Source organism: Phodopus roborovskii, unplaced genomic scaffold (assembly GCF_943737965.1).
Source record: "Phodopus roborovskii unplaced genomic scaffold, PHOROB, whole genome shotgun sequence".
Taxonomy (NCBI): domain Eukaryota; kingdom Metazoa; phylum Chordata; class Mammalia; order Rodentia; family Cricetidae; genus Phodopus; species Phodopus roborovskii.
This window is the reverse complement of record NW_026126408.1, coordinates 7,565,070-7,584,427: the sequence shown is the minus strand read 5'-3', so window position 1 is coordinate 7,584,427 and position 19,358 is coordinate 7,565,070. Positions and strand designations below refer to the sequence as shown.

Genomic DNA, 19,358 nt, shown 5'->3' with positions numbered 1-19,358 from the left:
GCAGGCTGTTGGCACAGACACCATCTTTAATGTTGCCATCACCTTGCCCAGTATGAAGTTTCAGAGAACCTCACACTGGAAAAGAACTGTTCAACCAAAGGCCACTTTTCATCTTCTCTATAAGTCCATGGTCAGACAGTCTCCCACATCACCCACTCCTCCCCCTCCCACACACCTCCCTTTAGTCAAACAATGACAAAATAGATGTCCAAAGCAACTCAAAGTCAAGATATGAAAAATTAATCATGTCAGGTCCGTACTGTTTTTCAGGTTCTATTTTTATTTTATATCGGGGAACATCTATATCTGACTGTTGGACTTCCAATCAACCATTGTGCATGAACAACACTAACAATAGCCCTTTGTCTTTCAAATGGAGATGTTTGATGGACCAATTGATGACAAGCTTGGAGCTCATGGGAAAGTTCTGGGTTGTCAGTGTGGACCTGAGATTTATCTGCTTACTGATAACAATTAAATACATGGAACTGGATGAACTCACCTAAAAAGAGATTTTAGACAAAAGTGGAGGGCAAGGAGATTGCTGCATGATACCAGGTGGTCAGACTAAAGGAGACAGAGGATGAGAAGGAATCTGGAATTATCTCCCATTACATCATCAGGACTGAGATTCCATGATTTTCTAGTGGTCCCACTTAATTTTTCTTATGTCATCCCAGGATTGCCTGCTTACCCATAAGAGAACAAAGATCTACCTCTCTTGTTCCTGGTATTCAGAACAGTATCTACATATTGTGGTACATGATGCAGTACAGATATATTTCCCCAGGAATATTCTGAAACATCAGTTGTAAGACATATATTTTAAAACATAATAATTACCAACATTTTCATAACTACTAATATAATAAATAATGTCACCTTACCCATGAGAATGGTTCCTATTAATATTGTTGAGAGGAGTCAGTCAACACATAGCCTAACACTCACCAGAAGCAGAAGCACGTGGTAACTTGTTTAAAATCCAAATCCTAGACTCCATCCATGACCTACCAAATTATCCTTTGTCTTATCAACCCAGGTGATTCTTACTTACACTAAAATTTAAGAAGTACTAATAAATAATACAAAAGGGTACTTCATTTCAAAAATCTCTAGACCTACAAATAAGTGAATAATACACATGGAGTTTAACACTACTTAAAATTGTAAAAGGATGATTTACAGGGAATCTCATTTTAATGGGGGTAAGGGTTGTTTGTTTGTTTTTTAGACAGTTTTATAAAATGCAGCCATGACTGGTCTCAACCATGCAGTTTCTGCCTTAAGCTCCCAAATTCTGAGATTCTAGGCATGCACCAACATACCAATTTCCATATTGGTATTCTTTGACTCTTCTAGAAAGCCCTTATGTTTATTAACCATCTGTTTTTGAACATTCTCTTTTATAAAGTGCTCTTCTGATATTTTGCCTGTATTATAATTGGATTGTCTATTTCTTGCTGATTTGGAGGTGTTCTTTGCACATTCTAGATGTGTGCATGTGGAGAAAATCTATTTTGTATGTGTAGATGCTACATATAGATAATACAAAACATATGGGCTGAAGATGTAGCTCAGTGATAAAGCAATTACCTAACATATGCAAGGTTCAACCCCTAACCCCACAAAATAGTAATTTATCTGTTCACAAAGATAGCATACAGAGAGATTAAGAGAATGAGAAGACAGTCACAGAGTAACTGGAAACCTGTATACACCCATGCACAGACAGACATGCATAATGACACATGCGTAGCTTTCAAGATTCAAACTTGTTGCTGGAGAATATCCTAGCAACAATCTTATAACCTCAAGACTATACATATGTGTGTGCACCTTCTCCTACTCTATTTTCTGACTATACTCTCACTGTCAATGTCTATTGATCAATGTATGTCCTTAATCTAAAGGATGCATTTTAGAACTCCTTTGCAGTTAAGGTGTACTATACCTTGTTTAAGTGACCTTTGACTGACCAGAGGTCAGGTATAAGGGAAACATGAGTCTCTGGGAAACTTTATTGTTCTCTTTTCCTTTTAAGCTGTATGTGGCACTCTGTGTTATGGTTCATTGATTTCCTTATTGATAATCTAGTTGGCTTGTGTTTTGTTTAAAAGACCATTTTTCCCTTCTGTTCTATATAGCTTGATTTTTTTTTTCTTCACATTTTCCTTTGTGTTTTCTCCATGCAGACATCCAGTTTGACCAGCACTGTTTGTTGAAGATGCTTTCTATTTTTTGATTGTGTATTTCTGGCATCTTTGTCAGACATCAGGTGACCATGGATGTGTGGATTTATGTCTGTGTCTTCACTTTGATTCCAGTGATCATCATGTCTTTTTATGTCAATACCATGTGGTTTTTATTACTGTGGTTCTGTGGTATGACTTGAAATCGAGGATGATAATACCTCTTGCAGCCCTAATCTTTCACTGTGTCTTTTTATCAGGGAATTGAGAGCATTGACATTAGGAGATATCTGTGACTAATGATGGTTAACTTATGGTATTTGGGTGGAGGGGTGTGTGCTTGTTGTGTGTGCTTGCGTTTCTGGCTTTCCTTAAGGAATGTATTAACTTGCTCTTTAAGGACCTCTATCATCTTCATATAGTTGGTTCTCATGTCTATTTTCTGTGCTTCAGCTCTGTTGGAATATCCGGGGCCTGCTGTGATAGGATAGCTGTGCTCTAGTGGAGACATACGGTACTGGCTGTTACCATGTTCTCACGCTGGCCTCTAGGCATCTGGCTTTCCGGTGATTACAGGTCTAGATGCTCTGATTGCTGGGATTTTCTTTCTTGGGTGGTTATTTTGTTTCTTGGTTTGTTTCCTCTCTGGATTTTCATGGTGTGATGGCTGTGTGTTCCTGTTTTCCTGGCCTGCTCAGCTGATGTGGTCATGGGGAAAAGCCTGCTGGTGCTGGAGGCTGGGATTAAGTGATGAGTTAGGAGGAGGTAGGAAAGGATGGTGCCTGAGATCAGGAGACATGGGCAATTGTGGCAGGCAGGGAGCCCTCAGCTGGTGATTTGTTGCAGAGCTAGGGAGGAGACAGGGATTGGATCTTGGGGAACAGAGAAGTCTTTGGCCAGCCTACCTGGTTTTCTGGCAGTTGAGCAGGGGACATCTTCTTGCCTTGGGGGCTGGAATATAGCAATGAGTGGGGGAAGGGAAGCCAGGAGAGAATGGTCTGTGGGATCCATAGGAGATGTGGGCATGGGGAAGGGAGGCTGCAGCTGGTGTTCTTTGTAGCACTAGGGATGGCCTGTGGCATTGGATCTGGGGAAACAAAGAGTGGAGGAGGTCTGTGGGCAAGCTCTTTATTCTATATTTTTATGTTACATTTTAAATCTGTTCTCTGCTTTCTTCTCACTCAAATATCACATTTTGTTTTTCCTGTTGTACAAATTTGTTACGCATTCTTGGACAATTCTTTTAGTGGTTACTGGTATTTAAAAAAAAAAAAAAAAAACAGGCAGAAAAAACTTTTCCCTGGCTTTTCTAATTGTCATCAGTGGAAGATTATTTTGGAAGCAAGCTGGTTTGCTATTACAAAATCAGATTCACTATAATTTAAACCTAAAACAAATCTCAAATGACTGATAACATCATTAAATAGTAGAACACTTTCCTAACACATACAAGGCCCTGGGTTCAATCCCCAACACTACTCAATAAATAAATAAATAAATAAATAAATAAATAAATAAATACCAATTGCCAGTCCCTCCTCTGTGGCTGAACACAAAGACAATCAGCATGTTAGTGTTTGAAATAGAGCTTCTGATATTTTTCATATTTCCTTCTCATATTGTCTTTCCATGTGAACTACAAATTTGGTGTGTCTGCCACAAACCTTTCAGAAGTCAATCTCTGCATATCCAGTCACCAAATATTTCACATATAGATTCTTACAGATTTCTCTTTCTGTTTTAAAATACAGTAATACTTTTCCTTTGTTTTCTTTATGATTACCTGTTCCTAATTCTTTTAGATATTAATGTTCAAATTTCACTACACAAACCTTACTCTATGCATGATCTACATGATATTCAAGGCTAGTTTTGATTATGTTTCTTTTTAAATGTGTACTCTGGCCGCCATCCATCATATCTGATATAGCTGTTGTCTATTTTAAAATGATTGTGGTTATGATTATGTATGTGAACTTTTGTGACTACTCTCTGAAGTTTAGTGTGTTCATCTAGTTTTTGGTAAGTGTTAAAAGTAGATAAACAATACCAATTTATCTTGTTTATAACTTTACAGTTTATATGCCATCCAGTGACTAATACATGGTTTTATTCCTTTTTAAATAAATACTATCTTTTTCAAATTGAAATTATATGTGCCTCTTGTGTAAATTTTAGATAATACATAAGCTAAGTAAAATGTTTTAAATTTTCTGTTTTATAATTTAAAATTGAAAGAATATTATAACTTACAATGCCTTGTTTTAATTATGCTAAAAATTGTTAATATTGGCACTTTAGCACTGAGAGAAGAGACTCTGTAGTACTTTAATGCTATGGATAGTAGCCCAGGATTCCCACTTAGATTGAATTAACCTGTGACTGCTACAGGGTGGTGGGCACTTTTGTCTTTTGTTTTTGTTTTTGTTTTGCCCTTTGTAAAAATATTATGATGAATTGTGTGTCTTAAATCTGAGTACCATACTTTTTCATAAAGGCACTTTTCCGCATTTATTTACTGCTTATTACTGTTCAGAAAGTATGGTTTCATATAGTATGCATCAAGAAAGTCTCTAATGTAGAATTTTTCCAAACTAAGTAGTAGGCTTCAACTCTGACATGTAGGGCTTAGAATCTACTGCCCCTATCCTCACAACAAGAAAAAAAACTGGACAAACTGAAAATCAGTGATTTTCCTTAGATATGTCAGTCAGAACAAAAGCCATGTCCAACCTGGAGAGCCTCCAGCACTGGGAAGGAGCAGCTCACTTGAAAGAACTTAGGGAAGCATAAGGCAGCAGTACTCAATGGAGGCTGTCATGAATACTGGCCACAAGTGAAATGCACAGTTTTGAGAGTGAGATGGAAACTCTTAGGGTCTTCCCACTCTCTCTTGAGCATTACCTCCAGGACTCCCATTGCAGTTGTTAGTCAGTGTTGTGGCTTTGGTTTTTGTTTTTGTTTAGACTTATTATTTTGGTATTATTGTGTGTGGTGTAGTGCCTGTATGTATGTATGCACATCCCATGCATGCTTTAAATATGAGGAGGTCAGAAGAGATGGAATTGGAGTCACAGGCAGTTGTGAGACACCATGCAGGTAATAGGAACTGAACTCAGGTCCTCTGCAAGATCAACAAAGTGCTCTTAACCTGTGAGCCATCTCTCCAACCCTGTCTGTTTATATTTTATGTCAGGGTCTCACTAAGTAGCTCAGGCTGTCCTTAAACTCACAATCCTTAAGCCTCCTGCTCTCTAATGGTGAGGTTGTAGGAGTGTACCACCATGTCCAACTACAGTTTAGATTTTAAATGTCCCCAGAATGTTCTGCTGAGAGATCGGTCTTCAGTGCAGTAGTTCTCAGAGGTTAGGGTGTGGCCTTAGGAGGTGATTATGTCAAGAGGGCTCTGATGTCATGGGTAAGTTACTCCATTTAGGGATTCATAACATAATGGGGTCTTGGGAGGTTGTAAACCATTTTGGAGTACATAGGTCATTTGGGTAATAACCTTGGAGGATATTTTTTCCTATCCTCTTTTTTCTTTTTACTTCCTGATCACCAGAAAGCCAGGAGCTTTGCTATGTCACTCCTTACCTAATGGTCTGTTCCACAAATCTCCAAAACCACAGGGCTAGATAGCTGTGGGCTGAAACCTCTGAAAACTTGAACCAATCTCTGTGAGAGCTTTGTCATGGCAGTGATTATCTGAGTGACTATCTGAGCACATCCCCAAGGGTCTTCCTGAGGGGAGATGAGAAAAATGATTTTGCAGCAAAGAATTCTCAATAGCAAAGGCCTACTCTCCTAGGGATGAGACTGTACCAGACCTTGTCTAACCCAAGAGAAGGGCCTCCTGGCCTTCCTGCCTCTCATAAAGAAGAAAGTAATTTGAGAAGTATTTTTCAAGATTGCAGCATAGAGTTTCAGGCCCTCTGAGGATATTAAGTATAAGGTTTTAGAATGCTTCCTCCTATATTTTCCACTGTAACAATTGGCTTCGAAGGCGACAAAGGTCTGTGTGCACTGCAAGACACAGGGCCTATTAGACAGGTCTTATGGAAATCTAACTGCAAGAAGGGTGAAAAAACAAAGGCAGGAGGAAATCAAAGCCTCTGACAGATAGCTAGGGTCCTGGCCACCCTGATACAAAGCTTTATACAAGGATCTGTTTATTTCAGTTCCTAGAGCTGGTACATCATACCAAACTTCAGTCAAAAAGGTTACAAGGTTTTGTAAAAGGCAAGAAAAAATAAGACTAAACAAATTGTGAATCATAACCAAACTCAGATGTGCCTCCTATTATTGATCTTCAGACTATCAGACAGAGAAGTTAAAAATAAATATGACAATCAACTATGACATCCTGCAAAAGAATTGAAACCAGTGACAGCTGGAAACTCTTTCTTTAATATATAATATTTTATTTAAATTTGAAACAAGCTTGTTTTATATGCCGATCCCAGTTCCCGCACCCTTCCATCCTCCCCTGTTCCCACCACCAACCCCTATCCCATCCCACTTCTGCTCCCCAGGGAGGGTGAGGCCTTCTATGGGAGTCTTCCAAGTCTGCCATATCATTTGGAGCAAGGCTTAGGCCCTCTGCCATGTGTCTAAGTTGGAGTATCCCTCTGTGTGGGATGTGCTCCCAAAGTCCATTCGTATACTAGGGATAAACACTGATCCACTACCGGAGGCCCCATAGACTGCCCAATCCTCCCAGCTAACACCACACTCAGGGAATCTGGGTCAGGCCTATGCTGGTTTCCCAGACAGCTGGAAACTCTTTAAGAAGGAATCAAAAGGAAATAATAAAAATACTGCAGCAAAAATGAAGAATGGGTTACTAGGCTTTGCCATTAGACCTCATGCAGCTAAGGAAAAGATCTGTGAAATTGAAAATAGGTCAACAGAAACTTTCCAAACTGAAATTCAAATAGAAAAGAAAAATGTTTTTTTAAAGAACAGAATATCCAAGAGCTATGGACAGTTTCAAAGGTGTGACATCTGCACAATTGCAGTACCAGAGAATGGAGAAGGGAGCCAAAACAACTGAAGCACTTAAGTCAGATAACAAAACTCGGATTCAGAAAGTGTGGAGAACACTCTGTGGGATAAATACTGCCTATGTGTCGCATGTTGATATTACAGGAAGCCAAAAGCAAATCGAACCCTAAAGGAAGACAGCAATAAGACTTCTGAGAACATTCTTGTCAGATATAAAAAGCAGAATGAAGAAAAATGCTTAGTTCTGAAAGAAAATATCACAGGCCTAGAATCCTGTGTCTAATAAAGTTACCCATGGAAAGTAAAGGATAAGTAAAGACTCTCCACACAAAACTCTGTAACAAGACAGGAAAGGCGTGGTTAGAGAAAGGCATGGTAGAGGGATGGCTAACTGGTTAAGAGGACCTGATGGCCTTCAGATGCCCAGAGCTCTGTCCCTAGCATCTATATCCACAGGTTGAAACCACCCTCTTCCACATCATCCAACACCACCTCTGGTCTTTGTGGACACTGGTGCATATATGTGTTCGTACATGTACACACATAGGCATGTACATACATAACACGCACACATAAATAAATTAACAAAACATAGAAAAGCAAGAAAAAAAGTGAGTGAAAATTTTAAAAGTTCTTTATTCTGCATCCAGTTCCATCAATTACTGGATGAAGGCTCTATAATGATAGTTGGGGTAGTCATTGATCTGATTACAGGAGTAGGCCAGTTCAGGCATCCTTTCCACTATTGCTAGGAGTCTTGGCGGGGGTCATCCTTGTGGATTCTTGGAAATTAGCCTAGCACCAAGTTTGTCCATAACCCCATAGTGGCTCTCTCTATTAATACATCTCTTTCATTGCTCTTCCACTGCGTTCCTCCCACCCCACCCCGCTACCATCCCATTCCTTCATGTTCTCATCCCCTGTCCCCTTTCCCTGGCAGCAGGACCACGGTGCAAAACTGGTACATGAGCTAGCTTATTGGAGCCGACTCCCCAAGGTCCTGCCCCAAGCTTTTGTGTCAGATTATGTTGACTCCTCATGGGAGCCCGTACCTGTGAGGAGGGGTGGACTGGGGGTGGACTGGAGGGGAGGCAAAGGTGGGGTGGGAAGGGAGGACTGTGGTTGGAATGTAAAATGAAATTTAAAACAATAAATAAATAAAAATTTAAAAGTTCTTTATTCTAACTTTACCTAATAACTGCTCAAATGAATTAGTGATGACATGTGGGAAAATGGGATGAGTATTGACAATGGCATAAAGGATGAACAAGAACAAATGAGAATTCTGTTATATAACGCCCCTGAACTAAAGGGAAAAGTGATACACTGTTACTTTTTTTCAACTTAGATTAAGTACTGCAAATTCTAGGTCAACCACAAAAAATAATAATAATAATAAAGAAATATAGCTACTATGACAAAAATGAGAAAATAGGATGATTAAATAATGTTCAATAATAACTAGAAAAAAGAAACAGGAGAAGGACAAATGTGTCAAATAGAAAGCACTGAGAGGAGCTGAAATGGTAGCTCAGCAGTTAAGAACTCCTCTTGCAGAGGATCCGACTTGGGCAGCTCCAATCACCTGTAACTCCAGCTCCAAGGAAGCCAATACACCTTTCTGGACTCCCCAGGGATGTGCACTCACTTACACATACCCTCACATAGACATTCCCATGTACACATAATTGATTTGAAAAAGCACTTGCAAAATTGTATATAATTGTTTATCTATTATATTAGTAATCAGTCTGAAAAATATAGTCTCTCACAATATATAAAAATAAGGTCCAACTATCTTCTATCTACAAGAAACTCTTAAATATGAGAAACTAGTGAGTCCCTAATGAAGATGAATTATCCTGTCCTTTTTCTCAAACTTCTAAGCAATATAAGTAATATGCAGCTGTCATGTCTTATTCTTACACTCTTATCTTGGAGGGGAAGGCATATAGTATAAAGAGAATTCTTAATTATAACAAAAGCAACTGTTATAGTAGCCATCCAAAGTTGTACCAAAATCAGAAGCAAATGAACAGAATGCGGGTAGCAACTTTGAAAGTGAAAAAAGATGTGAAGGATAACCCAAGATCAGGGTTCTCAAACTCTGACATGCATCAGAGTTACCCAAGAGGTTTATTAAAATAAGGGGTCAACCCTGAGTCACTGATTCAGTAGATGTGGGACACCACTTAAGAATTTGTATTTCTAACAAGTCTCCAGCTGCTGGTCCTTGGACCCTTCAAGAGCTTGGGCATGGATTTTTCCATACTGCACAATAGTGCCCAAAACCAGTGAAAGGTATATGTGATGAGTCAGAATTTTCTAGGAAATGTGTTTAATTTGTATCTTAAATTGATATTTGCTTAGTTATGACTTTACTTGAGTGCTTATTGTTTGGATTGCTTCTAGCCCTACTAATGTGTTAATAATTTAGAAATTAGACTGAGCTCTTTGCTACCTAATGAGAACAGTGCCTTCGAGAAGCATTATCCCAGAGGCCAACAGACTCTGGTAGAGAGGACCAAAGGGCAGTTTATCATCCCCAAGGATTTGTGATCGCCTAAGCAATGATATATAGTACTGCAGGAGAATTAGAGATACCCATCTGTGCCTTTTGAGGTGACTATATCCATCTGTACCTTAAGTACCCAAAAATTCTATTAGGCCCAGTATAACCATAGGCCTTACCAACCTACATTACCTATTAGAGGCTATGTGTATGAGTGTGTGCCATAAGATGGGTTAGTGAAGACAGGACAGAGACATTGTTCCCCATCCAAGATTATCACTCTAAGTACAGGTTGACTGTTGTGCAAAGTGTGGTTTGAAAAATACATAATGAACACATCCCCCATGGAGGGATAACTGCCTTAATCTAGAGACAGGAGAGAAGCCCTAGTCCCTACTTCACATGACCTGTCAGATCTACATGACCCCAATTGGATGGCATTCCCCTACATATGGAATTGGAGTGGGGGGGGATGGGAGGGGAGGGTGGTTAGAGTGCATGTGAGAGAGCAGAGAGGGTAAAAGGGAGGAAAGGGGGGAGGGAGGGAGGGAGGGAGAGAGAGAGGGAGAGGGAACTGAGATCGACATGTAAAATAATAAATTAAATTTAAAAAATGTTTTGACTCCAAAATTTAAGTTCAAGGACAAGTTACTGGGGAAAAGGATTTCTATTTTTGTTTCCACAGAAAATGAAAAGATGTGGATTCCTTCCAGACTAATGTGGTTTGATCAAGCCAGACCACCTGAAACAGAGTACCAGGTGATCCTACATTCAAAACAGCTGGACAAAGCAGCCTTACACACTACAGCCAGGATTTCTGAATCTTCTTCGAATTCCCCATGACAGCGCCCCTTACCAGCAGGAAGTAGTTTGGAAAGAATGATGCCCAAATTCCCAAATATTGTCTATAAATGTTTGTTTTCATTTAAATAGACTTGGTTATATAAAGTAAATAAAGAAAGAAAAGAAAAGAAAGAAAAAAAGGAAGGAAGGAAAAAAAGAAAAATACATAATGAGAGTGAAAGCTACAGCAGCACATCAAAGGTTGGCAGTACACTTTGCTTCATATAAGCATGCGTTAAAATTATGAACACTTAGCAATGATGTTCTTGTTATAGCACATTGATAGAATCAGAGTGGATATAATGACAGAACAGCTGTTCTCTGATACCACAAAGGGATGATTCAATACAAATGAAAACATTTAACAAATTGGGAGTTTAAATTGTTTTCTGGCTTTGACTTATAAGAGTCAACTTACTTGGTGACAAATTTATTATCAATTACTTCAAGTCTTTTGTTCAAAACATATGAAACACAAGGTAGAAATTATACTGCTTTTGCTTTAGCAGATAAAAGTTCTATGAGGTCTTCAAGTGGAATGTATGATTTGATGACTTGATTATATCATTATGTCATCTGTGTGGAGGATAACAAAATTATTTTATAAGACATTTTGGGGATCATAGGTTTTTGTTTATTTTTAAGTAAAATAGCATTGGTAAATGGTTGTAGATGCCCATCTCTCATCCCTTCATTGTGTCAAACACTTTCAGAGCTAGCAAAGTCTCATCAATATTCCCATGCAAATACCTTACAGAACAGTGAGAAAGCTAGGAACAGATGATCCCAAACTGTGAGAGTGACCCTTCATCACAGATAGTAAATCTAGGGATAATCTCTGAAGAAAGAAAGCATAAAGAATGAGGGGCCACAGTTCTTACCCAGTTGCTTCTCTGATCTTTAGCACGAACTTACAAAGTCCTTTGAGCTTTCTCTGTCACATTTGAGTAACAATGAAATGATTGTTTTCCTGTAAAATAGATGAAGATACCTGGGGACTGCATGTCAAACCTTCTCTTTTTTCAAACAAATTTCAATATTCATACTTATTTAATAGTTCAAGTTCTATTATTACATGATGGCTAGCATTGCCAGACTCATTTTAACATTATAAATAAATACATATGAAGTTTTCTTGCATCCCATCTCTGGTTCTACTTTGAATTCAGACTAAAATTTTCATGACTTTTTAGATATTTTGATTATTTGTGTATATACATATATGATAAACATTGGTTTTTAGAGTCTGTTTAAGGGATAAAGCAAAAGATCACCAACCTGTAATTCACCCTGCCAGAGAAACTAGGATACTAGGAAAAACCTAAGAGATTCATACAAGGTCCCTCACAAAAGGGGAAAGGAACAAGATCTCCTGAGCATATTGGGAGTGGGGGGTGGGGAGGCAGTGAGTGGAGAGGGAATTAGAGGAAAGAGAAGAGGAGGAGAGGAAAACATGTGGGACCAGGAAGATTGAGTTGGGGGATGAATAGAGAAGAGCAAAAAAAAAAAAGAGATACCATAATAGAGGGAGCCATTATAGGTTTGAAAAGAAAACTGACACTACAGAAATGTCCAGAAACCTACAAAGATAACCCTAAGTAACAATCTGAGCAACAGTGGAGAGGCTATCTTAAATGCCCTTCCCTGTTAATGAGATTATATGCCATCATATATGCTCTTATATGCCATCATAGAGCCCTCATCTAGTAGCTGATAGAAACAGAAGCAGATGCCCACAGCTAAACACTGAGCCAAAATCCTGGAAACCAGTTGTAGAGAGGGAGGAGTGATAAGAAAGGGGATCAAGACCAGGCTACAGAAACCCACAGAGACAGCTGACCTGAACAAGGGGGAGTTCATGAACCCCCAGACTAATAGCTGGGAAACCAGCATTGGACTGACTCAGACCCCCTGAACATGGGTCTTAGTTGGAAGGTCTGGGCAGTCTAAGGGACCTCTGACAGTGGAACCAGGATGTATCTCTGGTACACGAAAGGACTTTGGGAGCACATTCCCCATGGAGGGATCCTCCCTTAGTCTAGAGACAGGAGGGAAGGCATAGGAGGGAGGGAGGGAGAGGGAACCGGGATCCATTTGTAAAGTAAGAAAAAATAATAAATTTATATACAAAAAGCACATAAGAGTTTAAAAAACAGAGTCTGGCTAAGGAATATATGGTACATTCATCTTGCTCAAAGAATTTCAAATATAAAGTTGTGACTTCAGTCATTTTATTCCTACATTTAAGTCATTTGATCAAAATTATTAGGGTTCCATTTTGGAATAACAGTGGGGCAAGATGGAAGAATTCCATAGATTTGAAAATTCTTGTATGAGATGTGAGAGGTTACCATCTGGACACTAAATCCCAGCACAAGCACTAATTTCAAGTCTTGCCTCTAATCTTATGGTCATTAAAGTTTTATAAATACAGTTTGAGCAAAAATACATAGTTAAATTTATACATTTACTATTTGATTTGTAGCTAAACATACTTATACAGACATATAGGGAAATATATACAGACTGGTATGCTCACATTCAAATATGTAGTGCATCCATGGTAGTGTTCAGGTAGTATTTCTAGTGTTCCCATAGTGTTTCCCTTAAGTAAGTAGGAGAAGGGTGCAGCACTTCTGAGTACAGAGGCTCAGTGCTGTTTACCATGACTCAATAAATGCTGTTCTTTCTCCTTGAGGTACTTTTCTCCTTGAGATATTTCTCGAGAGATGCTTAATTACATTTTTAATATACTTGGAGGGCTGGGGAAATACCTCCATGAAGTGCTTGTAGCAGAAGCCTGAAGACCAGAGTTTGGAACCCTAGGACCCCAAGTAGGCATAATGGCCCTCCTATATTCTCAGCAAGCAGGAGGCAGAGACAGGATCCCCAGGGAAAGCTGGCTACCCATGTCAACCAAAACAGCAAACTCTGGGTTCAGTGGGAAACCCTGCCTCAATACACAAGGTGAAGTGTAATCAAGAAGACACCCACCATCAACCTCAGGCCTCCACAAGCATGTGCACACATGCACACCACACAAACATGTACATATGCAAATGAATAAAATCTATATTTCCTCTATCTAGTCCATACTCTCCTTGAAGGCAAGTGTAATTTTGATTTTTGTTTGCTTGTTTATTTTTTCTCTCATACAATCCATTTCAACAGTAGCTTCCCCTCTGTCTGCTTCTTTCATCCCTCCTCCCACCTCCCCTCCCTGTTCCCCTGAGAAAAGAGTAGGCCTTCCATGGACATCAGCTGAACACAGCACAACACAATATTATAAGATCAGGCACAAACCCCCAAATGAAGGCTGGGCAAAGAAACTCAGGAGGTTGAAAAGGGTTCCAAGAGCAGACAAAAGAACCTGAGACACCTCCAGTCATACTGTCAGGAGTGCCCAAAAACTGCAAGAAAACAAGCATAACATTTATGCAGAGGACCTAGAACAGACCCACGCAGGCTCCTCCAATGTTGCTTCAATCTCTGTGAACTCCCATAAGCCCACTTAGTTGGTTCTGCCAGCCATGTTCTCAATGTATCTTTGATTGCTCTGGGTCCGAAGGACCCTCCTCCTCTTCAACACGGTTCCCCGAGCTCCAGAGGGAGAGATCTGGTGGACTCCTCCAACCTGAGCTTGTTCTCATTCTAATGTTTGGCTGTGGATCTCTGTATCCACTCTGAACAGCTGCCAGAGGCAATCTCTCTAGTGATGACTGGACTTGGCACTGGTCTATGAATATAGCATATTGCTGTTATGTATTATTCCATTGATTTTTTTTCTGCCAGTGGTGTTCAGTTCTAGCCTAGGTGTCTGGGATATCCAGTCTCTGGTTCCTGGTCATCTAGGCAGTGTCAGGAATGGGATTCTTTTCATGACATGTGCCTCAAATTAGAGCAGTCACTGGTTGGCCAGTCCCCACAAGTTCTATGCCACCATTGCCCCAACACATCTGGGAGGTATAAGTAGGGTATTGTGACTGGGTTGCTGTCCCAGTCCCACCCCTGGAAGCCTTGAATGGTTACAAAAGATAGATAGTTCAGGATCCAGATCCTCATTACCAGGAGCTCTAGCTAGGGGCACCATCATAGATTCCAAGGAGTTTCCACTGTTCTAGGTTTTCATATTGCCCCCCAAAATACCCTCCAGTTCCAGTCATCTCTCCCCATATTATCTCCCTCCATCCCCCCTACCTGACCTGATCCCTCCTGTTCCCTTCCTTGCCTGCCCCTAGTCCTCCTGCAAGATCTATTGTACTTTCCCTTCACAGGGAAATCCATGCACCATGCCTCCAAGAGCCCTCCTTGTTACTGAGCCTCAGTGAGTCTTTGGATTGTAGCATGATTTTCCTTTACTTAACAGCTAATGTCCACTTATAAGTGAGTACATACCATGTTTGCATTTCTGGATCATTGAGCTTAAGCAAGGTCTTTTTTTGTGTGTTTTTGTTTGTTTTTTTTTTATTTAAATTTGAAACAAGCTTGTTTTACATGTGAATCCTAGGTTCCTCTCCCTCCCCTCCTCCCCTACCATCCAAAGCCCCATCCCATCCCCTTTCTGCTCCCCAGGGAGGGAGAGGCCTGAAATGGGGAGTCTTCAAAATCTGTTATGTCATTTGGAGCATTACCTAGGCCCTCCCCTATGTCTCTAGGCTGAGAGAGTATCCCTCTATGTGAAAAGGCTCCCTCTATTGTGGTATCTCTTTTCTTGCTCTCCTCTATTCTTTCCCTGACTCAATCTTCCTGTTCCCTCATGTCCTCTTCTCCCATCCTCTTCTCCCTTTCTCTCCTAACTCCCTCTCCCCTCCCCCCATGTTCCCAATTTGCTTGGGAGATTTTGTCCCTTTCCCCTTCTCCGGAGGACCATGTATGTCTCTCTTAGGGTGCAAGGGTAGTTTAATTAGGTCTTAAGAGGAAAAAAAAAAAAGAGTTGGGACAGAGAAGCCTATTTCAGGGAACTACTACATGAGTTAATATTAAGGTTTCTATTTAAGTCTTGAAGTTCTTTAAATATATACAGATTATTCAACATAGTCAAGCAGTATCATGTGTTTTCTTAGTTCACTGGATATGAGTCAGCTTAACACAATGGTTCCCAGTGTGTACTCCTAGACTCAGCAGGTCTGCAACTCCTGGAAACTTAGAGAGGAGAACTCTTGGACCTCTACCCAGATGTACTATGTCAGGAACTCTGGGGTCAGGGCCCAGCTATCTTGTAGCAGACCTTCCTGGGTATTCATTACATGGTCAAGTTCAAAAACCACCAGCCTCAACTAACAGGAGTTCATGGAATAGTTGAAAGTTCATGGGCTTTGAGAATGGACCTGCATCTGAATCTCTGCTCTCCTACTTCATAGGTCTACAGCTGCCAGTCTTCTCATAATATCTATGAGTTGTGATGTTTCAGATAATGCTGCCATCCACTTCTGTGGTGAGGGTGGATTTCTGTAATTTAAGTGTAATTTAAGTGTAATTAAGCAGCTAGTGTGTTACAGGTTTAGGACAAATGGTTAAGACTTAACTCTAAGTTACTGCTTTGAGTCTGGGAACTTTTGTAGGTACTTTTCCTCCTTGAATAAGCTTGATTAGTTATTAATTACAGTATGTTCATGCTTTTTATTTAGAGACAAATGTTCCAGAAATTGTTGATGTCTATGGTCTGAATGGTCAAATACAACACAAAGTGGCCTTTCTGAGAGCTCATGTGCCAAAAGATGTAAAGCAGATACTCACTGGCCATTCCATAGGCTGCTATATTTCTCTTCGGCTCATGAAGCATGTTCCTGAGCTGCCTGTGAGTATACCTTAGAAGATGACGATGGGTACCTGATTGTGCACTTGCAGAAACCCTCCTGTTTCCTTTGCTGTTTTGTAGGCAGAGGGAGGAGTGCAGGTGGCTGCCTTTTTCTTTGTGTCTTTATTTCCAAAGACCTGTGCCTAAGAAATTCCGTAATGTTCCAGTGAATAACAGTGGGAGAGATAGAGATTTTTCCAAATGCATGACTTGGGATCTAGGGTTCTCTGGCACTCTAGAGTTATTTTTGACTTGCTCTCACTTATAAAACAATATTTAAGAACAGTTACTGACAGTGGCATGGAACAGACTCTGTCTTTATTGAGAGAATGTTTTGACGGTATCAGTGGACTGGAGAGATGGCTCAGGGGTTAAGAGCACTGACTGCTCTTCTAGAGGAGCTAAGTGTGAGTCCCATCACCCAACGTGGTTCTTGCCCTCCTGTAAGTACAGTTAGGGATCCTATGCCCTGGTAGGCCTCCGCAGGCCCTGCATGCAGATGGTGCACTAATAGACTGCAGACAAACACCCAGAAAACAAAGTCAAAATGCATAACTCTCCCAAAAAAAAAGTGAAATAAGTAAATTTTCCTGTCTCTTTTAAGAAGCAAAAGAATGTGTCCTTGTCATCATCATTGAGAGGTAAGTGCAACTTTGTGGAACATGCTCAGTGATCATAGGTTTCCATTCTTGTATGGTGGGTAGTTGGCTGGTCCTTCTGAGACACAGATGCATCAATTTCTTCACAAATACTTTCTGTTTGTCTGCTTTATGTTTGTTGTTACGGTGTTGGGGATGGATTCAGGACCTAGTGCATGATAGACCAGCACTATTCCACTGAGCTGGACCCACAGCCTCATAAACTAGACACATAGTGAGGCGTTGAAGTCACAGAGTCCAACTTAAAGTGACCACAAAAGGGAGCAAACTCTTTAAGAGCCTTAAAACTGACCTATGGAGTGGGTAGGATTTACAAGATAATTTATGTCTTCATTTGGTACACATGTGTACAAAACCACTTTTGTGCATCTCAAGGACACACCAGGGGACAACACATGTTTCTGAGCTAAGGGCCTGGAGTCTCATGGATGAGACAGCTAAACAAGAGGGAGCACTATCCCTTCACAGCAGCCCTGTCCATGAATTCGTTCTCTGCATGTGAGAAAATATCTCCAGCAGGGTCTTGGATCCCACTAGGAATTTGACTCCTTTCCTGCCAGCTTGCTACATTCAGTGCTCAAACCAGCACTTGGAAAGAGTAAAACTATAGTCTCCCTGTTTTTAATACTAAATTGATTTTAATTTTCTCCTCTTGGAAATAAGAAAATACATTTTTATGTCTAAGTTTGAACTCAATAAATAGAAGATTATACTCTATTCATTGAATTCCTATTCTACTCAGCTGTGGTTTTATCCTCCTAGATAAGGCATTTAGTTTAGAACACAGCTTTCCCTTTGATGCGGGCCTTGGTGTGACTGACAACCTCTTTCCTGTCCTTGAGATTCCTCTCACAATATATGTGGCTGCCATCTTTCTAGTGCACAGCCTACAAGTGACACAGTTTCTGCACACTCTGGCTCTCACTGGTCACTTAGACTCAAATATGTTTTGTCACTTTGTTTGCTTGTTTGTTTGTGTGAACTTGGACAAGTCATTGAGTCTCTGGCCTCAACAAATTGGAAATAATAATGTATTCTTCAAGGATGTTGTGAGGAATTATGCATAATATTAAGAGTGTTGCCTGGTATTCTAAAGTTCTAAGTACGTGTTACCTATTATTGTTGTTGTGGAAATAACACTACTGCTATGTATCAAATTCCCCAGACTAGTAATGTAAAACAGTATGTATTTAGCATCTCAGTTTCTGGGCAGAAATCTGATGGCTTAACTAGGTCACAGACTGCAGAGCTTTCACTAGGTAGCAATCTTGTTTCTTCCCAGGATTGCAGTCTCCTGTGAACACTTGAATTAGGATGGAGAGATGGGAAAGGATGGAAAGAGCTGGAGGGGGAGTCAGAACCAGGAGCTTAACACAATGCATGTAAAGATAATGGTTAGAGTTTCAGAGAGCTGTGAAACTGTATTTCCTCTTCTTTATGGGGCTGGAGAGATGGCTCAGTGAATAAAGTGCCTGCTCCACAGGCATGAAGACCTTAGTTTGGATCTTCTATACCTACATAAAGCCCCATGTAAACCCTAGATCTATGGGAGCAGAGAAGGTAGATTGCTGGAGCTTGCTATCCAGCCAGCTTCAACAAATCATTGAGCTCCAGACTCAATGACAGTGTCTCAGAACCTAAGATGGAACACAGTTGAGAAAGACACCAACATCAAGTTTTCCCTCAACATGTACTTGCATACACATGCACACACATACATGCCCATATATACACATACTTATGCTGCATACATGCAGTAGAAGAGACACACATGCTAGAGAATAATATGTGTGACTGTACATACAAGGCACCTTTGGGGAGGAAAAGGAGTTGTCTCTGCAGTTTTGTGGTTTCATTATTCAAGGGTTTTATCTGAGGTTAGAGAGATTGTTCAGCAGTTAAGAACGCTTGTAGTTCTTGCAGAGAATTTGGGTTCAATTCCCAGAACCCACATGTTAACTCCCACTACCTGTAACTCTAGATCCAGGGGACGTGATTCCTTCTGACCTTTGCAGGCACCAAGCATGCACATGGTATACATACAAACAAATAGGCAAGCAAACACTCACATAAATAAATAGATCTAAAAGAAAAAAAATTATCTGTTTTCAATTATCTGCATTGTTGAAATTCCCCACCACTCACTACATCCTGCCTCCCAACTATTAAACAATTAAACACCTGGGCCTGTTAATCTGGTGGTGTGATCCATGCTGACTTGTTGAAATTTCACTGTCTCTAAGACAGCACAAAGCCTGCATGCCTGAAGTTCACATGACACGCTCCATTTGAGATGCACTTGACAATCAAGTGAATTTGTGAAAGCCAGAGTGTTGCAATCCTAATCATTT

At 40.2% G+C, this 19,358-nt stretch overlaps 1 protein-coding gene across 1 annotated transcript in view; it reads left to right on the top strand.

Moving 5' to 3' along the window:
- The window catches only part of LOC127220144 (lipid droplet-associated hydrolase-like), a 171,796-nt gene that overhangs the window by 95,563 nt on the left and 56,875 nt on the right, over positions 1 to 19,358 (top strand). Inside the window, 2 exon segments of the mRNA XM_051181876.1 lie at positions 15,912 to 15,985; positions 16,179 to 16,348. Of these exon segments, the coding sequence (XP_051037833.1) occupies positions 15,912 to 15,985; positions 16,179 to 16,348 (244 nt within the window).